The sequence below is a fragment of the Lacerta agilis genome, chromosome 2 (genome assembly GCF_009819535.1).
Source record: "Lacerta agilis isolate rLacAgi1 chromosome 2, rLacAgi1.pri, whole genome shotgun sequence".
NCBI lineage: Eukaryota > Metazoa > Chordata > Lepidosauria > Squamata > Lacertidae > Lacerta > Lacerta agilis.
The window spans coordinates 20,815,624-20,838,609 of record NC_046313.1 but is presented as its reverse complement, the minus strand read 5'-3'; the positions used below and the strand labels follow the sequence as shown (position 1 = coordinate 20,838,609).

At 45.5% G+C, this 22,986-nt stretch overlaps 1 protein-coding gene across 2 annotated transcripts in view; it reads left to right on the top strand.

Annotated features, from left to right (window-relative positions):
- CACNG5 (calcium voltage-gated channel auxiliary subunit gamma 5) overlaps positions 1–20,885 on the top strand; it is a 43,532-nt gene extending 22,647 nt beyond the window's left edge. For both annotated transcript variants that reach the window (XM_033138883.1, XM_033138884.1), the window contains exons 2-6: positions 8,747–8,982; positions 10,461–10,547; positions 14,047–14,187; positions 16,561–16,706; positions 20,565–20,885. In XM_033138883.1, the coding sequence (XP_032994774.1) occupies positions 8,775–8,982; positions 10,461–10,547; positions 14,047–14,187; positions 16,561–16,706; positions 20,565–20,822 (840 nt within the window). In that variant the 5' untranslated portion in view covers positions 8,747–8,774 and the 3' untranslated portion in view covers positions 20,823–20,885. The remainder of the gene's footprint in view (positions 1–8,746; positions 8,983–10,460; positions 10,548–14,046; positions 14,188–16,560; positions 16,707–20,564) is intronic.
- Positions 20,886–22,986: the final 2,101 nt, after the last annotated feature.

The window sequence follows — 22,986 nt, the reverse complement described above, 5'->3', positions numbered from 1 at the left end:
TCTCAGTGGATTACATCCCACACTCATAACATAAGCCCCACTGAATTCCCCAGAGATTGCTCTCTGGTAATGCATAGGTTGCAACCTGGTGTGCTTAGCCTTAGAGGTGCCCCACAGTGCTGTTAACAAGGCACCCCATTAATTTCCAAACCTGTGGAGAAAGATAACCCCCCTGCTCTAAGTTATTCACTTCTATGTCTTCTTTCCAGAATGTGGAGTATAATATATATATTAGATATTATATATTAGAGAAGGATGTGTGCCATGGGGAAGAGGTGACTTTAAGATTTGGGGAGGAAACATTTTTTTTTAAATGCTTGGCATTTCACTCCTTGGTGGCCCTAATGCACAGCCTCCACTGCTTAAGGGGCCAATATTGTAGCCATTCATGAACTGAGTCCACATGTCCCAAAGGACATGAATGTGCTGCACCTCTTCAGGCTGGAAGTGCTTGGGTACCAAACCCTCCATCTGACATCTGTGTGTATAATTTCTCATTAGCTATCCAAAGTGGCGCAATCCATTCTGTCTCTTTAGGATTTTGCTACCTCACTCCCACCTCATTATCCTTCATGTGTAGATCCAGCCTTAATTAGGGCATACCCTCCAACATTTCTCTTTCTTTCTTTCTTTCTTTCTTTCTTTCTCAATTAGTGCCATATTTATTTATGTTTCATCCTCAAAAATGCATAACAAACAATAAATTTTAGAGTAAACCCGATGTTCTGTTTTGTGGTCCATAATATGTTAGTTTTCCGCAGTAACCACCGAAGTAAAGGCATAGTGGCCACAGAGTACAAAATAGAGGGAGGGAGAACTATGAAGAAATCAACCCTCCAACATTTCTCTGATGAAAATAGGGACGTCCCATTCCATAATGAATTTTTTTACTATTCATACCCCCACACATCTTACTGGGTTACCCCAGCCACTCTGGGTGACTTCCAACATATATTAAAACACAATAAAATATTAAATGTGTTGTTTTTTTAAACTCCCCTATACAGGATTCCCTCCAGACAGCCTGGGGGGGGGGGCAGAAAACAACATACCCTCCAACATGTCTCCAATGGAAATAGGGACATCCTAAGGAAAAGCAGGATATTCTGGGATCAAATCAGAAACTGGAACAGTTTCTCTAAATCAGGGACGTCCCTGAATATAGGGACACCTGGAGGATGCGGGAGGGAAGGAACCATACAGGTAGAGAAGCTCATTCTAGTTGCCCTGCATTGCCTGGTGATTTGCAGTAGATCAGCAAGAGTTTTGACTCCCAATGGTATTACAACAGCAACAAGAAAAATCCTCCCCCCTTTTGCCCTCGGTAAATTAGCTAGCTGGAACTTTTGAGCGAAACCAGGAGTGGATTTGTGTGTGAAAGGACCGTAAAATAATCCATTCTGGTCCTGAAAACAGGTTGCTGGGCTGACCATATACTCAGACAGAGGCACCTTGTTTGAAGAATACGGACGCCTGCTTGTGACATCATTTTGCACCTGTCTCCGATTGGTGGATCTCAAGGTTCTAATAATAAAAAAAAAATCCTTCAGGCCTGACATCTGCTCACCCCTCTGCTGCTACTTTCTTCCTCCTCCTCCTCTTCTGCTCTCCTTTGCCTCTCCTTATCATCACATCCAAGCCATTCTTCAGCGAGCAGGTGGAAGCTGGCTTGCCTTAGAGAAAGCTCTTGTCAGCTTGACAAAGCTTGTCCCTTCCCTAGCTGTTTGGACAACCCCCAGAACCAAGTCCTTGCTGGGAATTGCTTCCTATTAGTAGAGTTTGTGGTGATTACAGGGCCCAGTGAGGAACTGCATTGACGGAGCGGAAGGAGCAGCCCTCTTGGCAGGCGCCTTTTGAAAAGGCAGCACTTTAGACATTGTAAAGGTAACAATAAAGTGGAGCTAATGATTTCATCCTGCTGCAGGGACATTAACACACAAGTTGCTTGTTCTGCCAAAGCCTCTTTTGTTTCCGTGTTTTCTTTTCCTTTTGAATTCACAAAATGACACATGTTCTGGCTAATTTTAGTGGCAAATGTGACTCTTTTGTAGGTGGGAATGCTTTGCACTGTTGCAACAAGGTTTAAATTAAGGCACAAGACTTAACAGAGAGTTGCTACCTACGAGACTAGGTTAGGAGAGTGAGGGAATAATTTATCGCTCAAGAGCTTCCGTTGCAAGCAAGGTGTGGCATCTGTGCAAGAGTCTCTTGAAGCCCAGAGTAGTGTAGGGATTGTTCTTCCTTTGTTTGTTTGTTTATTCAAAATAGAATATTTACAAAGGAGGACAGCATCCTCAAAAGTGGAAGCAAGTAGAAGCAACCTATGATCTAGGCCAGAATGCGTTCTTCACAGAAAGAAGTGTGTGTATTGTGGACCCAACATACTTGAATATAACCACTCCTTCTGAAAGGCAAACTGTATCCCGAGACAGCTCAGACAATGTAACTTCTTCACAAGCATCTCTTATGTGCAATTATCCCCTGCCGTAGAGTGACAGTTCTGAAGAAGAAGAAGAAGAAGAAGAAGAAGAAGAAGAGTACCGGGTAGTTTGGATTTGATATCCCGCTTTATCACTACCTGAAGGAGTCTCAAAGCGGCTAACATTCTCCTTTCCCTTCCTCCCCCACAACAAACACTCTGTGAGGTGAGTGGGGCTGAGAGACTTCAAAGAAGTGTGACTAGCCCAAGGTCACCCAGCAGCTGCATGTGGAGGAGCGGAGACGTGAACCCAGTTCACCAGATTACGAGTCCACCGCTCTTAACCACTACACCACACTGGCTCTCAAAATATATGGGGTTCCATTTGCCCAGATCATGTTGGAAGTCGCATGCTGCAGTTCCATTGCACAAGCTAAGCAGATCCATGCCATGATGAGAGCCCTTTTGGCAGACCCATTTCAGCTGCTACAATGACCTCTGCACCCATCAGCAAGAATACATGTGGGCTTTATAGGTACACTTGTCCAGGAGCTGAGATTGGCTGCAGTGCTGTGGCTGACCTTTACAGTCAATGAAGGTGGATGCTTGTCAAGAGTTGCCCATGGCCCACCACCAACCAACTGGAGATACTTGACAGTATCCCATCCCCCAGATAGAGGGGTGCCTGCTTGGCAATTGGAAGTTTTTGAAGGAGGGGGCCAAAAGGAGTGCAAGAAGTTGTCCTTCATCTCTCCAGCTCCTTTCAAGACAGGAAAGTGCTCAGAGAGTCCTGGGGTGGCGTCTTTGTTTCCATCTGTGGAGCCACAACCCCCTTCTGCTCCTCTTGGACCCCACCAGCACCAGGCATCTTGATGCTTGTCTGATAAGGAGAATGAGTAACTGCTGCAGTTGAAGTGATGGCAAGACTCATAGGATCTCTAGGGTTGTAGAGTTCACCACTGAATGGAAAATCTGACTTTGCTGTTGTGTGACATAGTAATAGCTTCAGAGGGAGAACATGGTGTAATTATTATAGGTCCAAGTCATGTATGACACATATTGCTTTCTAACGAACACACCCTTCTTCCATAGTACAGCCACTGATCAAAGCTATATTCCCTCCTTGGGACACCTCCTCTTGAACTATCAGCAGGGGGAGTGAGGCATGCATGGCATGGGGCAATGACTTTCTATCAGTGTACTAGGAGGACACATGTGGCAAATGTTCCAGCTACTGAGGCAGGACACAGTGAGGATAGACAGCAGATGGTTGCTCGGCTCAGAGCACTTGTGACAAATGCCTACTTTTCCAGGTTGAACTTGCCAGAGTGACCAGTAGGTCACTGGTCAGTGTCACAAGAGAGGTGGCTTCTGGGCAAAGCCAAAATTCCCAGGAAAACACCTCTTTCGGTTGTTGCTTTTTTTTAAAAAAAGGAGCAAGCTCCTTACACACGGGCCCCTTTCTTGGCTCCCTGCCATTAGGAATTCCCTCTGCAAGCATGCAGAACTGCTGCAGTGAAATGCTGTTGTTTCTGGGTTAAATTCTGCCCTCCTTTTCCACATGCCTAGTTGGCTTCAGTGAGATTAATTTTAAGTCTTGGCCTTTAAACAAGCCATTTCGGTATAAGTAGAGGCATTTCTTGCAAAGGTTTCCTCCATCTGCCAGCTCTTGGAAGCACCCCTGTTAAATGTGAAGACCAGAATCAGGGCTATTTCTGCTCTGTCCCAGTTCCTTGCAAACTCCCATGTAGCCGTTTGATATATTCACTGACTTGAACTAATCTCCATCTGGCACAATGTCCTTGCTGCAAAAAGTAGCCACTCCAGCTTTGCTTTTGGCACAAAAAGGAATTTAATCGATCTACATGCTAATTTTGGCATAAGGCTTGGGATAGCTTGCGATGCAGTACCTTTTTAAAAAGAAGTAGAAGATCGACAACAAAAGAGGCAGGCCAGGGATGGGGAACCTGTGACCCTCCAGATATTCCAACTCCCAGCAGCCCCAGACAACACGGCAAATGGCGAGAGATGATGGAAGTTGTAGTCCAATAGCATAGGGAGGACCAAAGGCTCCCGAGATGCCAGAACACAAGAGTCAGCATGAAGCTGATGTTGCAAGAATGATGCGGAAGGAGAGCTCTGCATGTTAAATTTCACACGGCTCACTAGCTCCTGTACTATTTTCAGAAGAAGCTTAGCAGGTCCCCCCGCCCCCTGCCACCCCTTCCATGGTTGGCAAATATTACTCAAGTTTGAGGAATCTGCATTTGCAGATCAGCATGGCTCTTGCTTATGGTTACAAAAATGTACCGCTGATGTCAAAGCTGAACTTTGTGTAGCAGATGGTAGCCATCGAAGCACAATTGATTTAGTCATTTTCCCATTCAATAGATCTCTCTATACCCAGCATGGGGGAAACCCCTGTCCGCAGAGGAGCAAATTTCAGATCTGTTGAGAAAGGAAATCCCCGTTTCTGCTGCCCCTTTGTGGACCCTATCTAGTTCCACAATACAGTCGTACCTTGGAAGTCGAACAGAATCGGTTCCAGAAGTCCGTTTGACTTCAAAAACATTAGAAAACCAAAGCGCAGCTTCTGATTGACTGCAGGAAGGTCCTGCAGCCAATTGGAAGCCGCAGAAGCCCCATCGGACGTTCGGCTTCCAAAAATAGTTGGCAAACTGGAACACTCACTTCCGGGTTTGTGGCATTTGGGAGCCAAAATGTTCAAGAACTAAGCTGAGACCATTGCTGTTTCCAATCTTCCAGCTCTACGTATAACTGAGGTTGTGAAAAGGAGTTAACGACATGCCTTGACCTACTTACTGCTCCCGGTACATATGGCTTGCATTTTGACCTGAAGAAGAGCTTCAGGCATTTGGAAAGTTCCTTGTTTTTCTCTGCTAAAAACCTTCACTGTACCTTTGTAGCCCGGAACATATTACAAGGTGCATTCTCATGACAGGGGGCACCCAACAGGCAAAAAGGTGCCCAATCCTCTTCTGAAGCTGAATATTGCAGAGGAAAGTCGGTCGTGCTGGACAGGCACTTTTAGGAAAGAAACTTGTCTGCCATTACTGATCTTTCGGTTGAGCTCCTCCATCCCAATATGCTCCCAGGGAATCTACAGTTCCTAAGGGATACAGCGGTGAATTGCCACCAACTGAAGGTGCTTTTCAGATGTCCATGACTCCACCTCGTCATTCAGCTAGGTTGCTGTTGACGTGGGAGTGCAACAGGGGGGCGTGCAAGGCCATGCCTTCCTCAGAGTGCCACCTCTTCGTTCCCTATTGTGGCTGGGTTGCTATCGGGTCAGCTGCGTGCAATTGACTTGCAGGTGGGTTGTCAACATCTGACCCAGGAACAACTTGGATCAGCCAGTGCTGAACGGAATAGGGGGCGCTGTAGACAAGTGCCCTGTTTTTCATATTGATAGCAAGTGCCCCCAATGAGCCCCCTCGCTGTTTCACACAGCTCTTTAGCAGACAAGCCCTCTGCATCTCCATATAGTCAGAGACACTTAGTCCCGATGAATGTACTGACCATGGAAACCTTGAGAACTCCGTAGGAATTTCAAGCAGGTGATGTCTGATATGAGGTGAGCTCTGCATTACATCAGCATCATTCTTTTCTTACTTTCAAAGCTTCCTGATCAGAGAAGGCTTCTGGTAACTTGGGGGTCTACATTGGACCGTACGCCCTGCAGGGTGGGGGCTGCCACCTTGTGTGTTTAAGTACAGCACCATGCTTCGTAAACAACTTACGTGACATTGTGATGATTGCTTCTCTAAAGGACTTGTGTGGCTGCTTCCTATTATTTAGGAGAGTTATGTGTTTGTTCCGGCAGAGAAAGGACAGAGGTGCAGCTCACAAACTGCACGTTACACATGCCGGAGTATCGAGACTTTGTGTGCTTTTCCCTGAGCCAGTGCCAAAAAGGGCTAATTAACGGGAAGCCAAATGGCAGTGCTAGGAATATATATATATTGAAGGGGGTTTGGGGGGGGGACACCACCACAATAATTTGTCATGCTTGTAGCACTGCATTGCTGAGCCCCACATCTTCGTAATATCCACGTCAAGAATCCACCAAGGGAGAGATTTGTCAGAGTTGATTGCAGCGGACTTTCGAATCCTGCATGAGAGTTGGCTGTCTCGCTGTGCATCTATCACCAGTTCAGTGCTGATAGAAGGACTGAGCATCTTGAAAGCTTGCAGTGTGGCCTGGCAAACTGCTTCTCTCTCTTTCTCTTCCCCCCCCCCCACTCTCTCAGATGTAATGGATAAGTGTTCAATCTCACCTCAAAGCCACAAATTCACTAGGCACCCAGGCAGCACAATTCTGTCACACTACATTCAACAAGGCTTGTTCCCTAGTAAGTGCCTGTAGAATTGCAGCCTTAGGCAAGCCTCTCAGTCCCACTAGTGGAAGCCCCATACAAGGACTTCCAGTCACACAATGAGGCTTCCCCCTCTAAGCCCCCTGAGTGCACCATCTGAATTGGCTGGGGGGTGGGGAGAGTGTGAGAAAACCCCCAGGACAAAATACAAGGGGAAGAGTGGGTAGATTGTTCCAACAGGCAAGCAGAGATGCTTGCACTGATGGAGCAATCAGCTTATTTATGTGTCAAATTCCTCCTGATGTAAAGTCATCCATCCCCCCTTATATTTATAAAGGTAAAGGTAAAGGGACCCCTGACCATTAGGCCCAGTCGTGTCCGACTCTGGAGTTGCGGCTCTCATCTTGCGTTACTGGTCGAGGGAGCCAGCATACAGCTTCCGGGTCATGTGGCCAGTATGACTAAGCCGCTTCTGGCGAACCAGAGCAGCACACTGAAACGCCGTTTACCTTCCCGCCGGAGCGGTACCTATTTATCTACTTGCACTTTGACGTGCTTTCAAACTGCTAGGTTGGCAGGAGCAGGGACCGAACAACGGGAGCTCACCCCGTCGCGTGGATTCAAACAGCCAACCTTCTGATCAGCAAGCCCTAGGCTCTGTGGTTTAACCCACAGTGCCACCCGCGTTTTATATCCTGCCTTTATTCCAGGGAGCTCAAGGCAGTGTATGTGGTGTCCCCCCCCCCCACACTTTTTTTTTTTAATTGTCACCCCAGCCCTGTAAATTAAATTGCAAAGAATCTGTAATCCAGTATTTGTTGAGGAATGATATTCCTGAAACTACTGAGATTGTCTCAGGATATTTAGCGAAGATTTTTAAAGTCAAATATAAAATTACATAATTTTACTTTATGATGGCTATTGAATCTTTTGTACGTTTTAAGTGTTTAATATGTCTGGATTACCATTATTTTTATGGATGGTTCCCCCCCTTTATGGTTTTATTGTCTAAATTATGCCAATAAAGGCTGAACAAATGAATGAATGGGGAAAAATTAAGCTAGGAGTGTTGCCTCTGTGATACTATTGTAATAATTTGACTACATATGGATCTGGGGTGGGAGCAGATAAGGAATGACTAAGAAACCACAATAGTGGATAGCAAACACTGGGCAAAGGCGACTTCCTCTGGGAATCTACATCTTGGCTGCAGCCACTCAGATAAAGATTTGATCCAGAGAAACTGAAGTGATGTTGTAAGACTGTGAAATGAGGCAGCGCCTGTTCGGTTTTGCTCCACTTGGTATATCACAAGCCCCTGAGAGCAGTTCACTGCTACAAATGATGGGTGCTGTTGCTTTCTGTGAACCATTCTGTTGAAGCTTCCCTTTCTGGTACAAAGGCACCTGCTGTTCTCAATATGCTGATGCCCTGAGTCAGAATCAACCATATGCAAGCAGTATAAAGTGCACCCCTGAATTAGCAGTGCTGTTTTCCTAGAAAAAGAGGTGCTGGAGGAACTCGCCATGAATGCCTTCCTTGTTTTCTTATAACTGCAGTGGTACCCACCTGAGAGGAGCCGGAACTGAGTTTCAGCTGAAAAAGAAGCCTTGCTGAATAGTATTTTCAGGACACCTCCTCCCTTTCATGCCTGAAGGACATGAACAGGCATAGGCAAACTCGGCCCCCCAGATGTTTTGGGACTACAACTCCCATCATCCCTAGCTAACAGGACCAGTGGTCAGGGATGATGGGAATTGTAGTCCCATATATCTGGAGGGCCGAGTTTGCCTATGCCTGGACATGAAGGAACATGACGACGGTGTGCCACATTCATTTTCAACTTATATGGGGCTTTTGTGCTGTTTCCCCACCAATAACTGATATCGAACTGTGCACAGAAGAAGGAGGGTAATTTCAGTTTCGTTCAGTGCGGATAACATCCCCAATTCACTGCTAACAGTTATTGTATTCTTCTCTGTCCATGCAGGAGTTCTCTTTTGTCCCGTCGGACCCTGATGCTTTTGGGAATGAGCACCTGTGGCAGAAAGGCCCTGACTCTGCTTAGCAGCGTGTTTGCCGTTTGTGGATTGGGACTCCTGGGGATTGCTGTGAGCACGGACTACTGGCTGTATCTGGAGGAAGGAATTATCCTGCCCCAAAACCAGAGTGCTGAAATCAAGATGTCTCTGCACTCTGGGCTCTGGAGGGTTTGTTTTTTGGCAGGTACTGTGCTTTATTGAAAAGTGAATCTGGTTTTGCTCACTGTCCCTGTGGCTAGTCATGTCTAGCGACTAATGTTTCTGAGTACTGTTAATTATGCATTTTGATTAAACTTATAAGTAAGGTCTGTGAAATATTCCAGTGATATCATGCATGGATATGTGCTCATGGCTTCACAGTTTTAATTTCTACCACCTTGGGGTGGGGTGGGGAGAATGGACTTGTGGCCCATTTTGAAGTTGTTGGAATATTCCAGTGAGTCACTGGATTGGTTCACATGTGCAATTCACTATGTGGAATTGCGTAGGCTCATATATATATACTGGATGTCTTCATGCAACCTCAGTCCGCAGCCACTCCATTATAATAATAATAATAATTTATTATTTATACCCTGTTCATCTGGCTGGGTTTCCCCAGCCACTCTAGGCGGCTCCCAACCAAATATTAAAAACACAATACTGTACAGCATTAAACATTAAAAACTTCCCTGAACAGGACTGCCTTCAGATGTCTTTTAAAAGTATGATAGTTGCTTATTTCCTTGACATTTGATAGGAGGGTGTTCTACAGAGCAGGCACCACTACCAAGAAGGCCCTCTGCCTGGTTCCCTGTAACCTCACTTCCCACAGTGAGGGAACCGCCAGAAGGCCCTCAGCGCTGGACCTTAGTGTCTGGGCTGAATGATGGGGGTGGAGACGCTCCTTCAGGTATACTGGACCGAGGCTGTCTAGGGCTTTAAAGGTCAGCACCAGCACTTTGAATTGTGCTCGGAAACGTACTGGGAGCCAATGTAAGTCTCTCAGGACCGGTGTTATGTGGTCTCAGTGGCCACATTATCCACTGTCAATGACTAATGGAGTTCTCCTGCAAGGACATATGTCTGTGTAGTGAAACTTTCCCTCCCTCTCCTCTGCCTGTATGCCCCCAGATCTGTTTTTGGGGTTCTCCCAATGCTCTGGAGCAGTTTGGGGGCAAGGATGTGCAGGGAAGGGGATGCAAGTGAAAGTCCTTTAGCAAACAGGACAACCCTTAGGCTGCAATCCTAACCACACTTGCCTGCAAGTAAGCCCCATTGAATCCAATAGGACTTACTTCTGAGTAGATCTCATTAGGGTTGCACTGTAAAATCTACCAACAATCAAACCGTGGAAGGCTTCGGAAGAGAAATGAGGTGCACTCATGGACCTCTGAGCACAATTCATTCATTATACTCTTTTCATGCAGATGAAACCTGTGTTGTTGCTATATCGGTGGAGTTTACATATTTCTAAGCAATATTTAATGGTTTCTGTTCTTTTACTTGTGATATTTTAAAGGGCCCTTAGCCAAACTAAGCAATACACCAATTACACAATTAGCAATTGTATGGATGGTTTAAAATAAGCAAATAACAAACGCAGGGGATCCTGGTAGGAAGTATGGGGCTTTATGCCTTTGCTCCCCAAGAAAGTGTAAAATGGTTTTTTTCCCATTCCAGGTGAAGAACGTGGGAGGTGCTTCACGATAGAATACGTCATGCCAATGAATGTCCAGCTGACATCTGAATCAACTGTCAATGTTTTAAGTAGGTGGTTATCTTTTCTTATTGTGGGAGCAGTGTTTGTGTGTATTCATTCTAACACCACCTTTTCAGAGACTAGAAAAGAAGTCATGTGTTTTATCTTCAGCAAAGGACTGCATCAAAACATTGTGTATGGGAGAAGCCGTTGTTGTTTGTGTTGCTTCCTGGGTTTGTTTGTCAAAGGAAACTCAAGAGCTCATGAGCACATGTGGAAGGGAGATACAAAGCCATTCCAATAGTCCTGCTAGGCTAGGCAGCTGTTTACATCAGCATCACAGTGTGATGTAGTTGCAGATCAATCCTTTGCACTTCAAGCAGCAAAGAGGATAGCAGAATGGTGCTCCTTTAAATTAGAGGGGGAAATAGCAATTCTGACACACTCACCCATTCTCCAGAAACTCTGCCACTCCCCACCAATCATGGCTTTGTGTACTAATCACATGCCCCGCATTAGCCATGCATGGTAATGGCAGAATGATGCTAACCTAGCCAGCAAACATGCAATAGACAAGTTAAGAGCTGTAAACTGAGATCTCTGCGCTGCAGACCACCATGGCAAAGCAAGAAGGAATCTAGTGGTAACAGACACTGATAACTGTTCCCTGCAGATAGGTGTTTGAATCTCCTTGTAGCCCAGAGATAATATGGAACAACGCCCTTTTTCCGTGGAAGGAAGGCCCGACCTTTCTATCACAACATTCAGCTAACTCCATAACTCAATTGGAAATAAGTATCCATAGAGATAGGGATGGATGAGAACGTCACTTTTAAGCAAACGGATATATTTTTGCATCTTTCCAATTACGATATGGATCAGAATGTAATTAGCCACAGATTTGGCTCCATAAACATACCAAATTGCATCCTTTAAATGTTTGTTTAAAAATAGAATACATTTAGAAATGTTTAGAAATAGAATATGTTTAGAAATGTGTTGCACACTGAGATAAAGCACAATATTTATGTATTGTAGGAACACAGATGTGTTTAAGTACATATTGAAAGATGAATTTTCATATGGCTTTTAAACACAAGAGTAAACAGCGTAGATTTATGTGAAAGTGAGACTGAATGGGTGGGATGGGCTTATGAATAAACACATGCAGAACTGGCACAGGGCAGAAATAGATTTCTGTGCATGGAGAACTTGCAGGCACCCCAGGAGAAGGTTCAGTAAGTGGTACATAACTCAGAAATATGTGAAGGGCTGCAGGTTAACGGAAGAGGTGGGTAGGATTATGCTCCCATAGTGTCCCACAGACACCGCAAACAATAGAGTTGTATCAGGGTTACTGGGAGGGAAGCAAACCTTTTGCAAAGTTGAGGACTGTATGTAGCGGCACTCACCTTGGATCCACAGAAGCTGTTCAGTCTTAAGTTCCTAAGGCAATTTTTTTCTGTGTTCCAAATGCTCCATTGTGCTTGGAAGCTAATCTCCTCTCTGCTGAGTTACAGATTTGGTGTAAGACATTTATTTATTGGCTTCGGCTAAGTTTAAACCCCACCAGTCTACTACCTTTAGTATCACAAGATTGTCATGAGAGCACTTGGACAGCGCCTCAACTTCCATCATCCCCGGCCAGCATGGCCAATGGTCAGAGATGATGGGAGGTATAGTTCACCAACGTCTGGCGAGCCAAAGGTTCCAGCCACTCTAGGTGGCTCTCAACAGAATATTAAAAGCACGATAAAACATCAAACATTAAAAACTTCCCTAAACAGGGCTGCCTTCAGGTGTTTTCTAAAAGTCAGATAGTTGTTTATTTCCTTGCCATCTGAAGGGAGGGTGCCACTACCGAGAAGGCCCTCTGTTTGGTTCTCTGTGACTTCGCTTCTCACAGTGAGGGGACCGCCAGAAGACCATTGGAGCTGCACCTCACAACAACTCTCTGTGGTAGGTTAGGCTGAGAGGCAGTGACTGGCTCAAGGTCACCCTTCATGGCCAAATGGGGATTTGAACTTTAGTCTCCCAGGTCCTAGTCTGACTCCTTATCCACTATACCACATAGATTTCTAAGGTCAGACTGTTTGTAACATGGGCATTGCATGTTTGGAAATATCCCATTGGGGTGGGGGTGGGGTTGATTTGGAACCAAAGAGTCAAACCATTTGCTCCCATACCATGGTAGTGATCTAAGTCCACCCCCCTCAAAAAAAGAAATCCTATTAGCTAAGAAGAGATAATGTCCTGCACTGTAAGTCCTCCAGGACTTTGTTGGACAAGATGGAAGAATCAAAAAGGATATTTTGTTTACTGGTGGGGGGGGGGTAAACATCTGCATTGTTGCAGTGTCGACAGATGTGAAATGATATTTTAAAGTGATCTTAATATTTGACATTGTGCAACGGGAAAATCTATTCCAAAGTAAACAAGCAACAGCAGCCACCCCCTCCAATGCTTCTTCTGAGATCTTTGCTTTGGCCAAAATATTTGAAATTATTTTTTTAGGAGGAATTGACATAGATAATCGACCCTAAGTCTTTTTTTTAAAAGCATCTTCTGTTGCTATAGCAATCCATATCTCTATTTCTGGAACAGATGGTTTTGTACTTTGTGCTCACTTGCGACAAGAGACAAGTAAATAATTTGCAGCAATTAATATTACATTCTACCACCATCTATTTTTCAGCTCTTTGCAGAGAGGTGTTGTAAAAATCAAAGGGTGGTATCCAAATAAGTTTTACTCAAAGTAGAGCCACTGAAATTAATAGTCCTAAGTTAATCATGTCTTTAAATTTTAGTGTGCCTGCTCTGAGTATCATCCACTACACCCCAGAGTGAAACTGTTGTCAATATGCATTTGTTTTTGACAATTAGGCATGAGCTATAGCCACAGGGGGTGGTATTTTGCTACAAGTGAGTGAACATTGATCCAGCAATGTCATAAAAATACAGTATAACAGTGCAATCCTATGTAAGTCTACCCAGAAATACATTCCAAGTGGCTTTCTCCCAGGTAAGTGTCTATAGAACTTGATGGGACTTGCTTCTGAGTGGACACGACTGGCATTGTGTTGTTAGTTATTCAGTGGGACACTAGGATATCAAACAATAAGATGCTTTCAGACAAACAACAGCTAAGAAAAGAAAGGGTGTAAACACCACAGAAAGTAGGGGTTTTCCCATTGACAGGTATGTGGGGCCATATCTCAGAGTTTCAGTTCTGTGTGGTATAAAAGTCAACCCTTCTTCCCAGGGGATTCTGGGAATTGTAGCATTGTGAGGGGGAATAGTTGTCTCATAACAACTCTCAGCACCCTTAAACTACAATTCCCAGGATTCTTGGGGGGAGGGAACCATGGCTGTTAAAATGGTATAACAGTGCTTTAAATAATGTTGTGTTGCAGATATGGCACTTATTTCTATTCATATGTCAGGAGCATGCAGATTTAAAATAAAAACCAAGCAAATTATGAGTCACAAGTGCAGAAAATATTTTTATAGGGAAGCATTGCCCATATTAACCTTTCTCATGTTACTTCTGCCCACTATATTTTACAGAGATGATTCGTTCTGCCACCCCATTTCCCTTGGTCAGCCTATTCTTCATGTTTATCGGATTCATTCTAAGCAACATAGGGCATATTCGACCTCACAGAACCATCCTGGCCTTCGTATCTGGGATCTTCTTCATTCTGTCTGGTGAGTTTTAAGAATCCGACATTCTTGATCCAGATTTGCCAGCTTCTCATTCTGCATCTGAAATCCAGTCTTTTGCATTCACATCTAAGAAGGACGATGAAATGGGGGGCGGGGGGGAACCCAATTAAGAAAGTCAGTGTGTGGCAGATTTTGATGTTGTATTCTGTCAGCCTGCTCAGCCCCAGCATATCATGCCACAGTTCTGCATTTGCCTCAGTAGGGTTCATTCCAAGTATCAAACAATCAAACAGATAATAATAATAATAATTTCTATACCACCCTATATCTGCAGGTCTCAGGGCGGTTACAACACAAAATCACAATATAAAAGCACAGAATGCATAATAAAAGGAAAAACAACTCAGGATAGTGTCATGGCTGGAGTGTCAGACTAGGCCTGAGGAATTCCAGGTACAAATCCCCACACAACCAAGAGGGTTACTGGGTGGCGTTGAGTCAGTCACTATTTCTCAGCCAAACCTGTCTCACAGTGTTGTTACAAGGATTAAATGGCCTGAGGAGAACCACACATGCTGCCTTGAGCTCCCTGGTTGAAAGGGGAGGACATAAAACACAGTAAATACATCAGCTCCCTTCACCCCAACTAATGAAATCGGCTAAAATTGATGAGCTGCAGCACTTTGGCTAAGTAGATGACTGTCACAAAAAATGTAAAAGGGTGGGTGTCAATGCATTAGCGTTAAGCTTGTTGCGACGCTCCCTGAGGAAAAGCTCTTTATTGAAGCGTGCCTCTGTGTGAGCTCTTTTCCCAAAGGTTTGCAGCCATTCCATGGGGATCCACTTTCTCCCATCGCCTTGCGGCAGCTGTGCCAAATATCCCAGACTGTAGCACGATTGCTGGAATGGACCTGTGGCTGCCATCTGCAGAAGATGCTTCTGAAAGGCGATGATGCAGTACAGTCTGTCTCATAGCCCCATTTCCAAGCATTGTTGACAGGCCCTTTGTTTGTTTGTTTGTTTGTTTGTTTGTTTACTTCCTTTCTTGCATGTGGAGCCCCCTCCACCTTGAAGGTTCATGGCAGCTTATAAGACAAAACGGGCAATCAAGGCTGCATGGCATTGAACACAGTGGGACTTACTTCTGAGTAAACATATAGAAACATGCCCTGGGAATCAATGTGATTTCACCATCCTTTCTGAACTTAAGCCCAAACCTGCAAACCCAGCTCAATCAGGCTGGTTTTACTATGTTTCCGAAAAGTGCTCAGGCTTAGATTTCGAAGGACAATTGGAGTCTAGCACTTGCTAACGGAACCCGATAAAATGAGGTGTGTGCATGTACAAACGCACACACGCAAAATCTTCTGTGGTGTTTGACCATTCTGCTGCAGCTCCAGACACATCTTTTAAAAAATCTGGCACAATTCTTTCTTCTTATGGTGGCTGGAGTTAACAGGGGAGAGCTGGAACTTAGAAATAACCAGCCATCGTGTTTCCATTTGAGAGGAGAAGCTGATGGTTTATTCATAGCATTAAGGGAGTGTTAAACCAGAAGCTGTGAAGGCAGATCTTAAAAGCTTTCTCTTGTATCAAGAGCTTGTAGTTCAGAAGAACCATGTCTGAGAACATAAATATGTTGTTTAATTCAGCATAGGGTGCTCATTTCTCAGTGACTGACTGCGGATGCAACCTCAGGGTAATGGCCAATATTTTTACCTCAGGTTGCACGTTTCATCTTAGACCAGGGATGGAGTGTAGGGAAGCTGAGAGGGGATATGCTTATGAGATATTAATCTTCCTTCCTCACTTTTGTGAGTGCATCCCATTGCATCTTAAAAGGGTTAGTTTTAACCTTTTAATTTAAGTGATCCAGGGTGCTTTAAGGCATACAAGACAATCTTGTAAAAGGTAAAAATAACATTTACTCACTCAGAATACTTCTTGAAGAGTAACAGATATAGCAGCTTTGCTCAGGCAGGCTTAAAATGGTAATCTGGTTACAAATACATGCTTTAGTCCAGTTTAAAATGGATGGCTCAGACTTAGCGTATGTTCTCACGTTGCTGGAATGATGATGAGAGCGCAAAGAGGAAGTGCCCTGTCCAGATGAGATTATATGTTTGGCTAAGGCATCCGCACAGTGGGAGTATCTCAGAGTTCTTTCTACAGGAAGAACTCTGAGCGCCTATCTAGCAAACATGCATTGTTGGTTTGACTGCATTTGTAAATATCCTATTGTGGCCACCCCCAAGTTTAATGAACTCCCCCAGGCAGCATTGCCAATGGGCTGCAGGTTCCCCGATCCCCATCCTTGCCATTGAGGAAACTGAATGGGTGCTTTGGAGTCTTATCCTGTGTGTGTGTGTGTGTGCGTGCGTATTTTTTCTAATCATTAACTTTTCTCCACCCCAGGTTTATCTCTGGTTGTGGGGCTCGTTCTGTACATTTCCAGCATCAACGATGAGATGCTCAACAGAACCAAGGACTCCGAGACTTACTTCACTTATAGATATGGATGGTCATTTGCTTTTTCTGCCATCTCTTTTCTCCTGACAGAGGTAAAGGTTGGCTGTGAGATCATTAGAAAGCCCTGTGCTAAACTGTTCCTAAGATTCTCTGTGTATTTTGATGCTTGACATCAGTATTTGATATCCAGGGATATTTATCATTCTCTGACACAGGGGTGTGAAGCAGGCACCCCCAGCATGGTCTGGCCCAGCGCTCCTTGCTTGGTGTCAGAGGAACCAATGCTCACAGAGAGAAGCACTGGGCCAAGCCACGCTGGAATGGGAGCACCTCCAAATGCCACATCAGCTGGCCAGGCAGCATGCGGTTCTTGTATCCTCCTTGCACTGCCGTCCCCAGATGCTGGGAGCAAGGGGTGCATGGCTTGGAACCAGGGGAGGTAGGGTGAGGAGGTGCAAGAGCCATACTGCTCAGGACTGGTGTCACACCAGCATGAGTAGAATTTAGTAAATGATGTATGCCCCTCCAAAGGTGAAGTGGGCCATGTTGCTGGTTCCACCCCCAGACATCCATGGGCGGTAGGCCTTGGCTATATATCAATATACCGCCCAGGACTGTTATGAGGAGCAGATCGCAATGATGGCTTCACTCAGTGGTATATCACTGATGAAACCGCCTCTGCCTCCTGTGCACTGAGGGACAAACCAGCTACAGCCGAGCAGTGGAGGCAGAGGACTTGGGAGCGGTTGCGGTTTCATCGGCGACATACCGCTGAGGGAAGCCGTCATCATGGTCTGCCCCTCATAGCGGCAGAGGAAGAATCCAGCTGCATCGGTGAGGCACAATAGAGCATGTTCCTCCCTCTGCTTGGCTGAGGAGCGTGTCTCAGTCAAAAAGTTTTAGGGAGCTGTCAGATGCTCCATTAAAGTGCTTCCTAGCTGAGAGAGTCTTGTTCCTGCTTGCACCCGAGCTGCGGGTTTGTTACACTGTTCCCTATGTGGGGGGAGGTAGCTGTTGGTGGCAGCGTGTGGGCTTCATTAGACTCCCATCCTGCCAAGGCAGCAGTGGCTCTCTGATGCTGCTGGGCCCAGCTCAGCCTTGCAGATTTCACCCAGGAGGGTGGGCTGTGTCTTTCCTCCCTGGGTAAATGACCACTCCAGGAGGAAAGAGGCCCCCACAAGCAAAGGCAGTCAAATGCATTGAGCCTAACAAGATCTGTGCACTTGGGTGGGTGGGGCGCGAGTGAGGTACCTTGCCCACCCCTCTGTGCCAGCGAGGGTGGACCTCAGAAAGGAGCCATGGTGGTCTGAGCCGGTGGCGAGGGAAGGGAGAAAGAGGCTCAAAGCCACCCTGCGATGAGACCTGAGGTGCCCTGTTCCCAAAGGAGGGGGCAGCTGCCAAAGCCTCATGCCTCTCCTTGGTGGGCAGTGGCAGCACTCTCCCCACCCTTCCTCTCAGCTGGCCCAGAGGCGGGCGTCCCTTCACCAGCCATGAGTGGAAGGAGGCACCACTGCGGCCCCAGCCCTGAAGGCTCAGTGCGGCTTGGCAAGTGAGGGAGCTTGTGGTGGTACCTTGTGCGCTTTCAAAAATTTGCCCAGGGTGATGGCCCCCCAGCGCTGCCCACACTGCTTGGGGTGGGCACATGGGGCAGGACACAGGGCGCCCCCTGCATGCCGCAGTCTGGGCATGGATAGGGGCGAGGAAACTGCCACCAACTCACCTCCCACTCTCGAGTCAAACCTGGTGCAGCTCCTTTGCATGCTGGAACCAGGCCCTGGTGGAGGAGCCATCGTGGGGGTGCCTGGTCATGCCACTGCACTTATGTCCTGCTTGTGGGCTTTCCAGAGACATCGGGTTGACCTCTGTGAAAACAGAATGCTATACTAGATGGGCTTTTCTTACGGAGCCAGCACAAGTCATTGGACAGAACCAATAAATTCTGGTTTCCTACCATCCTCTCCCTGCCGAATTTTACAAAAGCAACACAGAGAAGGAAGCTGACAGCCAGTGCCACCTCCTAGACTGGTTGTAAGGAAGTACACAGGTGAGGGCAGGCCGAGGGAATGCCAAGCTGGATGGGGCAGTGCCCTAATGGACCAGCCTCCCCTGTGTTTGCACATGTAGGAAATAACGGATCAGTTGTTCCCTCTGATGTTCCCTTCTTGCCTACACTGTCCTTTGCTTGGATTCTAACCCACCCCAAAAAACCCAAGAATGCCTTACCTGTAAACTTGAGTGGGCTGTGGAACTGCAAGCATCCCTGATGCAAAGCAGACCTTTGACCTTGCTGTGCCTTCGGAAGTACCTATCTGTTAGGGGGCACATGAAAGAATGGGTTTGTGAGGTCGAAATACGAACAGGCTTGGTTTTTCATAGATTGCTTTTCTTCCAGTCATAAATTCATTGCTTCGTTAAATTACATTTAAATCACAAAGTAGTTGGTGGCAAAATGCTGAAATAGGTCTGTCCCTTTCACTGGGAAGAAGTGGAACAGCACCGCAGGGTGTGGGAAAGGACATTCAGTGTATAGAAACAAGCATGTCCTCCTCAAAGGAGGGTTCATTTGCTCAGGCAGGCATCAACATCCCCATAATCAATTAACCATGTCTCTTTAGAGCATCCCATTTTGTTTCCCTTTTAGTCCAAACTCCATACATTCCTCCACTGTCTGGTGCAATTGACAGGTGGAGGATGTGGTCTCACAGTACATTTCTGGACAGTAGGCACCTTCAAGTCACAAGCAGAACCACAGAGAAATTGTGTGCTTATTTATGCTAAGAATCATTAGCATTATGCAAAGAACACAGCAGCAGAAATCCTGTTCCTGTGAAGTCCTGTGTTGCATATAATTCTGCACAGTGGCTTAACTAACTCGTAAGACTCCTGATCCCACTGCAGCAGCTTCCATTTTGTCCTAGTGGTTTCTGCCAGCTCTTCTTTGAAGCAGTTTTGCTTCATCAGAGTGGCTTGAGTGCTCAGCTAGTGGCGGGGGGGGGGGGGGGGAGGCAGAGTGGAGGATAGAGCCACTCAGACTATGTTCCCTGCAGAGCGTGCTGTGATGTCCTTTCACTGTTTGCAAATGTGTACTGGCCATAACGTATAGTCAAAGGGGAGGATTGCACATTCCCAGACCATTTGACTTACCAGCCCAAGAAAATCTGCCTGCACTACAGAATGAAATAATAGGTTGGGACAAGATGTTCAGTTATAACAACTCCAGCTGGGAGCGATATTTCTGAAGTATTAATGCATGCAAAAATTGTGCATGTCAAATCCCCCAGCAGCCTCACAACCAAAACACACTCATACCCTCCTACCTTAGATCACTGCTGCCTTGAGTCCCATCAGGGAAGAAGGAGGGGAATCATAGAACCAGAGACTTGTGGAGTTGGGATCTTTCTATTTCAGGCATAGGCAAACTCGGCCCTCCAGATGTTTTGGGACTACAACTCCCTTCATCCCTAGCTAGCAGGACCAGTGGTCAGGGATGATGGGAGCTGAGTTTGCCTATGCCTGGACTAGTCCAACCCTCTGCAATGCAAGAATATGCAGGTGTCCCGTATGGGGATTGAACTTGCAACCTTGGTGTTATCAGCACCATACTCTAACCAACTGAGCTATCTTAATAAGAATACATTGAGTCAGACTATTGGACCATCTAGCCTAGTCTTGTCTATGCTCTCCAGGGTTCCTAACAGGTCATTCCTAGCCTTACCGGGAGTGGCCAGAGATTGAATATAGACCTTCTACCAGCAAAGCAGTTTCTGTACCATGGAGTTACAGACCTCCTCAAAGGCAGCAGCATCCCACACATTCCAGAGGGGGAATATTTCATGGTTGGTTTGCCTGCCTGGCTCATCAGCATGTCACATCCTATCAGAACATTGGAACGGCAACCCCAGTCCTTCCGACAACTTGAACAATGCTTTTGTTTTTGCTCTGCTTTCCAGAGCGCAGGTGTCATGTCTGTCTACCTGTTCATGAAGAGATATACCGCAGAGGAGATGTACAGGCCTCATCCTGGCTTCTACCGCCCACGGCTTAGCAACTGCTCCGACTACTCTGGCCAGTTCCTCCACCCGGATGCCTGGGTTCGTGGACGCAGCCCTTCCGACATCTCCAGCGATGCATCTCTCCAGATGAACAGTAGTTACCCTGCTCTACTGAAATGTCCAGATTATGACCAGATGTCGTCCTCTCCATGTTGAATCGAAAGTAACTACTTTGCCTTTTAGGAATGAAAACCTGGTGGAGGCTGTTATGTCCTCAAAATGTACTTAAAAAAATATTTAAAAGCCCACTCTTACAGGACAATCCCTCTCTATTTATACAATTAGTGAATAATATTCTTACCTAGAATTCAAACGGGTTCCCACAGCGATGCACATATGCATATCCAGAAAACTACAGCGGAGGTTTTGATCCTGCAGCTCGTCCATATGCCCAGATCTCTTGGGAGTCACAAGAGAGTGTGGAAAAGGTACAGGATCGTACCCAGCAGAAGCTTGAGACCAGAAAGATACTTGTACGGTTTTCGTAAAGGTAACCTGTGATAAGCAACAAAGGTTTGAGGATTAGAATGTGTTAATTGTAAAACATTACCAGAATAAGATGTAAATGTACATTCCTAGTGAATGATCGTTAGAAAACGGCAGATTGTGCCATTGTCTTCAAGCTGGAAGGTAGAATTTTAGAATTAACTAAAAGTACTTCCTCTTGGCAGTATTTCATTATGAAATGAGGTTGGGGTTTTCATTAGGAACCAGACAATTAGCCCTCACCAATTATCCCTTTCCATTTCGGTGAGGCTAGTCCTCAATCCAATTGACAACAAACCCTCTGACATTGCAGTTCAACATGTTGAAATAGGGTGCCTGGTGCTCTGCACATGTAAACACAATCAATTCTTCTGATATCAGACTGAAAATATAGGCTCTGAAGTAATAATGGATCCAAATATAATTTTGATACGTGGTCTTAGAACTGAGTGAATAGGGGATGTGATAATTCATGCCCTGCAAAAACCAAGCCCAAAGGCTTCATTCCAACAATTAGCTTTAGTTTATTTTGCTATTTCCCTTTCTTTGGGAAACCCATTGCAATGGAAGTGCTTGTATTATCACTGGCGCCTCAGGGGATTGATTGGGTCATGTTGGCATTCAGCTCTGCCTGTAAATAAAGTATACAGAAAAGAAAAGTTCATATCTGTATGTTGTACCATGTGTATATTATGGCTAGATTGTTCAGAGAACTGCAATCAAATGTACAGGATGCAGTAAGCTGATTGGCTGCTCTGAAAAACGTAAGTGTACAAAATTCTATGTACATGCCAGTTTCTGTTTCCACTCTGAAGTTATCCTGAGTTGTAATGAAAAAGAAGTAAACAAAATATTTGTAAGAATTAATTATGGTAAAAAATAAAATAATGACAAAGATTCCGAAAACACTCAGGCCATTGCAGCTGGGATGACTGTTCTCATTGAATAACACAGGACTGTGAACAAATACACATATTGGAGCTGGTATACTTTTTGATTTTACATGTCGTATTTCCTTCCTCACGAGATTTGCCAGTTGCTGGTGTTAAATTGGTATCTGTATGTAATAATGAAATATCCACCAAATTTACTTCCAGGATTCCAATTTTCCATCTCAGATTGTGGAATTGAAATTAGAAATTAATTATTCTGTCTTACAATATCTAAACTCATGTGCAATGGAGCCCCTTCCTCCCCCAAAACTAAAGTCCCACCGATCAGATATTTAGTGGGGAAGGGTGAGCAGGGGGCCTAAATCGCCACATACATACCCTTCCTCCAAACAGCCAGATTTTACCTTTTAGAAAGGAGCTCTATGCATGCATTTCTGGCTACTGAATTGGCGAGTGGAACACTGTGCACAGTATATGTCTGCCCATCCAGCTCTTAATACAAATGCAGAAGCTTCCTGCTGGGAGCATGCACAGTGCTCCTAGACCATGGGTAGGCAAACTAAGGCCCGGGGGCCAGATCTGGCCCAATCGCCTTCTAAATCTGGCCCGCGGATGGTCTGGGAATCAGTGTGTTTTTACATGAGTAGAATGTGTCCTTTCATTTAAAATGCATCTCTGGGTTATTTGTGGGGCATAGGAATTAGTTCATTTTTATTTTTATTTTCAAAATATAGTCTGGCCCCCCCACAAGGTCTGAGGGACAGTGGACTGGCCCCCTGCTGAAAAAGTTTGCTGACCCCATCCTAGACTGATTGGAACCCTAGTGTAAAATACACTTCTAACTTACTTTGGTTTTCTTCAAAAAAAAGGGGGGGGGGGGTTCAAGCCATGAGGACGAAGGAAGGTAGCTTACTTAGGCCACATCTTTCTCTCTGGTATGT